Source organism: Propithecus coquereli, unplaced genomic scaffold (genome assembly GCF_000956105.1).
Source record: "Propithecus coquereli isolate 6110/MARCELLA unplaced genomic scaffold, Pcoq_1.0 Scaffold74, whole genome shotgun sequence".
NCBI lineage: Eukaryota > Metazoa > Chordata > Mammalia > Primates > Indriidae > Propithecus > Propithecus coquereli.
The window spans coordinates 3609147-3619614 of NW_012153507.1; the positions used below are offsets into that span (position 1 = coordinate 3609147).

At 33.8% G+C, this 10468-nt stretch overlaps 1 protein-coding gene across 1 annotated transcript in view; it reads right to left on the minus strand.

Annotated features, from left to right (window-relative positions):
* Positions 1–6464: 6464 nt before the first annotated feature.
* The window catches only part of FBXL4 (F-box and leucine-rich repeat protein 4), a 74592-nt gene continuing 70588 nt past the window's right edge, over positions 6465–10468 (minus strand). The window contains exons 7-8 of the mRNA XM_012661858.1: positions 7864–8176; positions 6465–6980 (exon numbers count right to left, since the gene is read on the minus strand). Coding sequence (XP_012517312.1) covers positions 6817–6980; positions 7864–8176 — 477 coding nt within the window. The 3' untranslated portion in view covers positions 6465–6816. The remainder of the gene's footprint in view (positions 6981–7863; positions 8177–10468) is intronic.

Here is a 10468-nt window from a genome sequence, read left to right on the forward strand (position 1 = left end):
AATTTTACTGCTTTACTGCTTCTTGTTTGAGATATAATAAACCACTTTTGATTTGAAATTGGACATTTCATATTTAACGACCTGCACGTGCATGCGCGCGTACACATACACACACACACACACACACACACACACACACACACACACACATACACACTAAACAGACGGATGACTGTCTTACCTCATGTCATTCATTCCATCCTAGCTTACCACAAGTAGTTTGGGCTTGACTAAGAACTGTGGAACAGCTTAAGAACTACAGTAATGAAGGCATTAATTTCTACAAAAAGCAAATACATGATACTTCGTAAGTAAAAGGAGGAAAACTCTGTATTAATCTTTGATGTGTTTTAAGTAACAGACCAAACAAACTTTTAAGTAGATAAATCTTACTTTGGGGGAATTATTGAGAAGGTAGAAAGAAGTATAATAAATAACGGTGTGAACTCAGTTTACAGATTAATTGCAGACTCATGTAATTTTAGGGTTTAAAATGCACCCAAGCTGGTATCTTTTCATAGTGTGTGAATGGACTGTTAGTGTTCTGCACATAGATCTTGCAGGCTTATCCCCGTCTAATTGCATAGGGGCTGTGACACAAATCTCTTTACTCAAAACTTCCATTATATTCACCAGTGTTCTGAAATGATCAATTTTGAAAGTGAGCTGAGGTACTCAAGCTTATCTTATTATTCTAAAGTACAGAATAATACAAACAACACAAAGCATTACACACTGAACAGTATTTTTATGTAAATAAAATTTCAAACATCTTAGTTGTCTGTACAGATCTTCATTTGTAACAAACACTTGTTATATCTTTGATGTATTCTAGTCAACTTACCTGATCATATGACTGTTTTGCTTTTAAATTTTTCCTTAAAATTTTTATAACTAAGACTTCACTAATTTGTATTACTTTACCAAATACATAAAAATCTCTCTCAAAATGTCAATTTCCACAAAACTACCTTTTCCCATTCAAAATGTAGTCAAATACACCATTAACAATATTCATATGCACAAAAATTCAAGCCAAAAATTTAGACTTAGAGGCAAAAATCTTGAGCACACTTTCTGCTGTGCCAAAGAAAAAATCTTGGACTCCATCCATATTTATAAAAAATATATAATAAATCATGATCTCTGATTAAAGCAAATGATTCAATAGAATGTTAGCTATTGCCAAGAACTATTCTAACAGCTATGGTTTTATACTTGAAGCCTAGGTTTCTAGCAGTATATTGTCAATAAGCAAATGAGGTGATGATTGGCAGTTAAGGGTCAGTGACAAGATTTTCAATGTAGTTAAAAAGCTTCTCTGAAGTATAAATACCAAATGTGCTAAATGGAGAAAACTAGATGCAACACTGATAAATGTGTGATAAACGGCTTTGAAAATGAAAATTACTCTATAACTAATAGGCATCCTTTAATGCCTGAAAATAAAAAAATGAAAAGCCAAACATTCATTATTAGTATACATGGTAGCCAAATGTAATTTTTACTGACTTTCCTTAGCATTACTACACTTGCAAATATGAGTTTTTAGTGATTAGTTAATTCCTGGGAAACACCAAAAAATAAAAGTAATTCCACAAATAAATCAGTTTTTCTTTGTTACATATAGGCTCAAAGCCAAGCACCTGAATATTGTCTATATTGTGTATTTTTAAGATCTTATTTCAGAGCAATTTACATTGAGAAGATCATTTAATTACACTCCCAAACAGGGTCAAGGACATAGCTTTATTACTAGCCTCTGGGAAGGTAATTCACCTTAGCAAAATGCTAAAAGATAAATAATTATACAAAAATTTAAGTTAGTTGTGAAAGCTAACAATAAGTCATTGGCTTCAAATTTTAATGAAGAGTCTACATAAATTCTTTCTTGTTATGGTAGACACTTTTGTTTTCTCCAACACAATAAAATACTGTTCTTCATCTTAAAATCTAAATGGTAAAATAAAAAAGATAACACCTGAGAACAGGTTTGAATGTGGTTTATAAAATTAGGAATGGGCAAGCCTGGATTGATTGATTTGAGAATACTCTAGAGTTGCAGTCCCCAACCCCTTGGCTGAGGCCCATTACCGGTCCCTGCCCTGTTAGGAGATGGCCTACGCATCACCACCTGAGCTCTGCACCACAGCCTCCCTATGACACCACACCCCCATCCCCAATCCATGGAAAAACTGTCTTGCAGGAAAACGGTCCCTGGTGTCCAAACAGTTGAGGACTGTTGCACAGAGGTCACAAATTCGTTACACAAGCCAAACCCAGCCTGCTCCTTTTTTTTTTTCTTTTCCAGCCTGCTCCTTAAGAGTGGTTTTTACATTTCCTAATAGGGGAAAAATATTATTTTGTGACACATGAAAATTGTGTGAAATTCAACTTTCAGTGTTCATAAATAAAATTTTGTTGGACACAGCCATATTTATTTGGGTATTGTCTATGATTGCTTTCACATTATAATGACAGAGGTGAGTGGTTGCAAGAGACTTATGTATTGCCCTCATCATTTGCACTCCCACTTGGCATGACACAAATTGCAGTGATGCAGTCATGACTACCAGCATTTTGAGTGCCACATGTTCCCATACCATAGTATTTTAATTTTTTATTACTAGTGCATACCCATAATATCAAAAGAAAAAAAAAAGAGAAAGGCAAACTTCAAGTGACATTTCTAAGGCACAGTAGAATATGGATTTTTTAAAAATATCAAATTAGATGTCAAAGTATGGTATTTAGTATGCAATGACACAATAGCTGTTCTAGAAGAATGTTACATATGTTGGACCAAACACTCATCCCAATATTCTCAATTCATAGACATACAGTGGTCAGAAAAATTAAAAAATTTAATACAAGATATCACTGAAGAATTTACAAAAACAAAAAAATAAAAATAAGGCTGCAAAGTAAGTGACTCAATTGTTAGCCAAGCAAGGAAAATCTTTTACCAATGGCAAATTAAAGAAATTGTAGTTGATGAAGTGTCCAGAGTAAACTTGCTTAAGACTATTAAATCAGCCTTTTGGCAAGAACAGTCAGTTGCTCAAAGAATTGAGAACACTGGGAACAACATCAATAGTCAATTAAAAAACATGGTAAATGACTGAGTGGTTTCCCTTGGCTTTTGATGAGTCAATAGATTGTTACTGATATTGCCTAGTTATTATCTATTTATTTGATGAGCCAATGCCAAGGTTGAAGTGACCGGGGTTAGTGTCTCTGAATTGTCTGTGTGGAAAAATTGTAGGCGAGAATATTTTCTAAGAAGAAAACATGAATTTCATATAAACTGAAGTAGAATCTGCTAAGATGTGTTACAACTGGTGGTGGTAAAAATGTGCAGAGCCAAAAAAAGACTTAGTTGGTTAAATTTACAAAGCTTATGAAAAGATAAGAGTAAGTTTAAAAACTGTGGTTATTTACTATATTATCCATCAGCAGGTATTTTGTGGAATATATTTGACTCGATCTTGTGTCACTGAACTAGTTGTATCAATGGGGAACTTCATTTGCTCTCACAGATTTAACCATCAACAGTTCCATTATCTTGTCTGATATAGAAGATGAATATTCTGATTTTCCTTATCACATAGCAGTTCATTGGCACAGCAGTGTTAGCTCTATTGTGAGTTTTTGAGTTCAGGGCTGATATTGGAATTTTTCTGAATAAGAAGAAATGCCCTCGACCACTATTATGGAAAGTGAATGGCTTTGGAATTTAGCTTTTGTTGCAGACTTGATAATGTTTTGTAATGAATTCAACGAAAAATTACAAGGCAAGAGAAGTGTTTATATGTGAAATATACTTAAGTCATTTGATGACAATTAACATTGTTTGAATCACAAGTAATAATAAACTGCTTTATATACTTCCTATGTTATCAAAAAGTAAGACAAAGAAGCAGGATCTCCATTCTCACACAAATTTGTAACTCATGCTACAGTTCCAGCAGTATTTGGATTTTGATACAAGTGCAAAGGAAATTTACATTTTCAAAATTCATTTAACTGTGAAATTGAGGGACTTTCACCTAACGTTCAATCTGAAGTGATTAATCTGCAAAGAATATGCTAAAAAGAAAATATCAAGAAAAGAAATAAACTAACAGAATTTTATCAATGCCTTCCAAGTGATGAACATGATGACTGAAAATCATAATCTTATGGATTAATATGTTTGGCAGTACCTATCTGTAAGAAAAGGCATTTTCAAAGTTGAAATATGTAAAATCCTATTACAGATCAGCATTAACAGATGAATAGTTATAATCAACTTTGATGATAGGAAACACTAACTTTGAACCCCAATTAAGTGAAATGTCCGCCCCCAAAGTATTTAATTTTTCTCATTAGTAAAACCATATTACAAAAAAGTTCTGTTATCATTTTGAATCTTGTCAATAAAATTTTTGTACAAATTTGTTTTTTCTCTAGTTATTTAAGTACCTGCATAATAATCTCAGTTTTGCCTCTTAGCTCATGAAGCTTAAAACATCCAGCTCTTTAAAGAAAAAGTTTCCTGACTTCTGCTCTAGAACCAGAAGCCACTCTGGACACTTAAAAGCATAGGTTGAACGCACTGCTTCTAAAGCTAGATGGCCTGGGTTTGTATGATAGCTCTGCAACTAACAGCTATATAATCATGAGTAAATTCTTCAATCTTTGGTTGCCTCAATTTCCTTATCAGTAAATGGGGGTAAGTAATGGCATGTATTTTACAGAGTTGTTGTGAAATAGTAAAGTATACACCATACAGCATAAAGTAAACAACATCCTAATGTTAGCTGTTAGCTTAAGATAAAAGTATGAATTCATACAGTTTGTAGTCCAATGATGCATCTCCCCCTGCCACAGGTCCACTGAATAAAACACTTAAAATGTTTATGTACATTTGTGGGTGAAAAGAAAATCCTAGTGCATGAAGATAACAACAGAAGACAACAAAATCCTTTCCCAATCACCCCTTACTTCTTCCATCAAATAGAAAACTGGGTAGGGCATACTATGCATATGACCAGGACAGCAATTCTCATACACATTTTTTTTTAATGTAGAAGAGATTGTATTAATCCTTTAACATTTTACATATCATAATATTACATTATTTACATTCTATAAAAGAATAAACACAGCACCACTAGTTATAATTTATAACATTTACACTTTAAAAATTTGACATAATGACTTAACAATATACTGTATTCTGATTCATTCAATAAATATGCCTACTACTTGCCTTATGTATAAATTTACTAGCTTAAGAACTTTGGGGGAAAAAGTGCTTTCATATATATACTATTGAGGATACCCTCAAAAATTGTCCAGAAATATATATTAACTGTGATAATTTTTAAACAAAATGTGTTTTTTCTTAAATAAATAAATCTTACAACATAAGCAATATTAGAGTAGTGCTATCCAATAAAACTTTCTGCAATGATGGAAATGTTCGACATCTATGTTGTCAACATGATTACCAACAGCCTCATGTGACGACTGAACACTTGAAATGTGGCTAGTCCAACTGAAAAAGTAATTTTTTTCTTAAATTTAATTAAAATTAAATAAAATAGCCACATATGGCTAGTGGTTACTGTGATGGACAGCACAGATCTACAAGATCACTCTAGGGCATCTGGATATTGGAATATAAATTTTGCCTTGAATTGAAAAATGAAATTTGTTACACTACACAGTTAATATTAGTTTTCTATTCAAAACAGCCCTGCCTTTTCATGACACAAAATATTTTGTCTACTTCCTTAGTAGCAGAACCAAGTCAATTCATTATTTAACAAAACAATGTTTATTATCTTTTGCCCTCCTCACTACCCCCAGGTTGTAGTTGATTTCTAATATTTAAGGTGCTAGAGCACAAGACAAAATATAAATAAAATCCACACATAATTCAGAAGTCTTAAACTTCTCCCTCTGGCAAATTTTTAAAAAGGCATCTGCTTAACAGTTGGAAAGCTATTTCATTTAGTAGTTTACCTCTTGTTCTTGATTATGTCCATATTTTTATATTGGTATTATCCAGTGGTGAAACAGATAAATATATTAGAAGAAAAGTGGAAAAACTACAATTCCTTTTTTTTTTTTAAGAGATGAGGTCTCTATGTTGCCTAGGCTAGCGTGCAGTGGCTGTTCACAGGCACAGTCACTGCACACGACAACAGCATCCAACCCCTGGTCTCAAGCGATCCTCCTGCCTCAGCCTTCGTAGTAACTGGGACTGCAGGCACATGACACCACCTGGCTAGAAAAACTACAAATTTTCCAGTTGAACAGTTTATGTATCGGCTTGAAAAAATAAACTTAACAGATGGAAAAACAAGTCTCTTCTTGAACTAGCTCTGCCAATTTTGTTCATACCAAACAAAATACTTTCCAGGTCATAGGCTTAATAAGGCATCCTTACATGGAGGTGTGAAAAATTAACTTTATTTTTTGCATAAACATCATGATACTGTATTGCTCAAAGTATTCCTTTAAAAATAAGTTAACATGTTTCCATGTTATTCTTTTATTAATAATATAATTATTGATTAAAGCATATCACTGATTAACATAAGGTAAAAATAATTTCATCCACTCACATATTCTTGAAGAAAAGTGCTTGCAATATTTTGTGAAAACATTTGTGTACATTTTTACTTGATTTAATGGATAATTTCATATTTTTAAATCTACAAATGTCTTAATTCTTACCATTAGAAAAACTAAACAAAAAACAAAACCAACCCCAAAATAAAACCCTACAAAAGCATATTAACTTACTACAGAATCTATATCAAGTCACTGAGTAAAGCTTTTTTTTATAAACACTTTTGGAAAGCTTGCATTTAGTTCTAGCACAGCTCTGTTATCAATCTGTGAACAGAAGGACACATCAAGTAAGGAAAGATCTTTACAAGATTCCAGGAGTTTTCTCAAGGATGCCGGACTTACCATTCTTGTTCCTGTTTAAAAAAACAAAACCAAACAAAACACCTTAAGTATAACATTTGCTCTTTTAAAAATTAAAAGCATTTGTTTTTTAAAAAAAGACTGCATATTGAAATGGTCTTGTTAAGAAAATAAAAACTGAATTTCCCCACCAGTTTGGCATCTAGGACCTGAATCCTGTAAATGCTTTACCTCTTCTTTCCTACCTCCTACCCCTTTAAATCAGCTCCTCCAGACTTTCCTATTTCTGTCACCCCAGTTCCCAATGATTTTCACAACGCATTTGATGTGAAATGTCCAAGTGTGATGTGAGTTCACAAAGTACCAATTGTGTGGGCAACGATGACCGTGGCACTGCTAGCACCCCTGGCTAAAGTAAGAAGTAACAAAATCACATTTTATGGTAAGGACAGAAGAAATCCCAGAGTTGGAAAGGATTTTCAATGATCTGCCGGGGAAAAGACTATTCCTAAAAACTAGAATTATCAGGGATGAAAATTTCACAATATTCCTTAATCAAGAACTTAAATTTTAAAGAGGCTTTTTGGAAAATATCTAACTTGAATTCATCACACAAACAGCAAATAGATTCATTTCTTATTTTCTGTCCTTAATAAAAATGGAGAAACAGCTCATGGAAATTCTCACTCTTCTAACTAGACTAAAAATTAATGGTTATTTAAAGCTTTTGATAGGTTCAACTACAAAATTATGTTATTATCCTCACTATGTTAGTTAAGTACATATGTAATTATTCCCCACATTAGTTGATCTATCTTGTACTTCCTATCAAACCAAGCAGCCTTAGGACAAAATATCTATTTTATCCAAGAATTTTTTTGCCTTACGAAGAGTCTGAAATTAGCTTTTATGTCAATTTATGTATTGTGTCCTTACCTAATATGTCCAGTTGCTGCAATCTGGTACAATTAGATGCCAGTTCTTCAATGTCTGTGTCACACACAGACCTGTTAGCTGTAAGAAAGAGTTTTTGCAAGTTGGGGAGCTGGCGTGCCAGTCTGGCGAAGCACCCGGTGCTACTCTGCAGAGTGGGGCACCAGCCAAGGTCAAGTTCCTCCAGAAGTGGACAACAAGAAGCCAGTTCTGCTATTCCATTCTCAGTAATATTCTTACATCTCCACAGATCTAGCGTCCGGAGTTTTTTACACTTGGCTCCTATCATGCTAGCTACCACGTCATAGTCTTCAATCTGGAAATCAAACAATTTCAATCTTTTACATGTTACACTCAGAAATGCAAACTGTTTGGAGTAAGTTAGACCATTCTTAATCACCTATTGTTTGCTTCCATGTAAACATACTCACATTCTTATTAATACAGATCTGCCCACTCATCGCACAAATCTGCCACTGTTTCATAAAACAGCAAGAGTAATCACTTATTTAAAAATCCATTTAACAGAACTCTAGACAGAAGATACCAATGAATTAAATTCCAAAGCAGTCTGAAGTCCTCAGTCTCTCATGAGGAATCTGAAGATTATCAACCTTGCTGCTACTGCTCACTGACAGAGCCTAATTTCTTCTATTTTTATATATGATTAATATACTTTGCTAGGCATGTAAGATCTCCCTGATAGAGGTGTATACCTGGTTCTAAAACACTATGTGGAAATGCTGATAGTACTAATAAAGATACTAGTTTTGGAATAAACGTGGCATTTTCAGACTGAAAATACAACATGAGGATAATTTAGATCATAACATGTTAATTACTGTCAGTTATTGCAGGTGCCCAATACTTATCTCATGATTACAGGATAAGTCTCTATTAATCAAGGATTAAACATTTCAGTTCTTGGGCTTTATATGCTTTAATAATGTTTCTTTAAGTGGGTTCTTTTAAGAGGTTCATTTGATTTTGTTATAATCAGGTATCAAAATTATCACCAGTGATCAAAAGGAAACAAAATAGTAAACATTTACAATGATTATTTCCTTTTATTCATTTGTTTATTCACATTTCCAACAAATATTTATGTACCTACTATGTGCCAGCACCCTCCAGATGCTAGGAACAGCAATAAACCAAAAAACAGAGATGTTGCCCACATTTTTGAGAAAGACAGACTAATAAGTAAGCAAAATAAATTCGGAGAGTAGTAAATGGTGCAAAAATAGTAAAACAGGGTGATGTGAGAGTGATCACAGTGTCAGGAGTTGAGGGAGGGGATGGTAGTTGTTGGGATCTCCAGGAGCAAGCTTGGCACACACAGGGAACAGAAATGAGATCCACATGGCCCAAGGGTGGTGAGGGAGAGGATAGGCAATGAAGGCAGGGTGTTATGCAAGGGCCAGGCCACTTAGGCCATGAGAAAGTTGGATTTTCATTTCAAGTACTAAGGAAGTCAATGGAGGGTTTTAAGCAAAGAAGTGACATAATATTATTTACATTAAAACAAAAACACCTCTGGCTTCTGCCTGGAAGATGGCCTGTGGTAGGTAAGAATGGAACAGGAAGTCCACTGAAGATGCCTGTAATAGTTTAGAAAAGAGATGATAGGCTTGAATTAGGCAGTAGAGGGTAGAGAAATCTGACAGATTTGGGGCTATATTTTTGAGTCTAAACCAAAGGCTGCTTAGATATAGTGGTGAGAATTTCTAAGGTTCGGGTCTTCTGTGTATGGTAGAATCAAGCAGAAGTCCATGAGAAACACGTTTAGGAAAACATAACCAACCCCTTAAGTGAGTATACTTGAACAACACAAAACTACAGGTTTGAGAATTAGAGCTGCCAATTAGCTTCCTTAGCAAACAAAACAAAACAAAACAAAACGAAAAAACATTCTGAAACCCATTACTTTTGAGTGTGCTGAATTTGTACCAGGGCAATCTCAGTGTCTTATGAACTAACTCTCCACCAGCACAGTATACAGTGCAAAATTCCTTCAGAAGTTTTTTTGTTGTGAAATTGTCACAGCACAATTACACACACCAGGCACAAAGAAATTCAGGGCTGGGAAAATAAGAATAAAATCAAATATTGTTTATTGGACTGAAAGGAACTTATCCCCCTCTTACTAATTACAACCCCTTCGGAATTACAGAAATTATATAGAACTTCTTATAGTAAAAGATTAGACACATTTATTTTGTCAGTCATTATCTAATTAAAAAAAAATGACAGATGTCACAGAGGAACTATCAGCAGTTATGTGACGTGACCAGGATCGTGCAATTGGTAGGAAACTTAAGAAAAGCTATGTCTTAAGATTCTTTAATTTAGCCAATTTTAAATTACCTCAAGCAGCACTATATAACACAAATCACATATGGAATTTTAACTCTTAGTCACTTTTAAAAAAATAAAAAGAAACAATGTTATTTTTAATAAAATATTTTATGTGCAACACTATCATTTCAACATGTTATGAATAAAATCAATATTAAGACTTATACAGGGAGAACTACGAAACACTAAAAAAAGAAATTGTAGAAGATGTAAACAGATGGAAAAACCTACCTTGCTCATGGATTGGTAG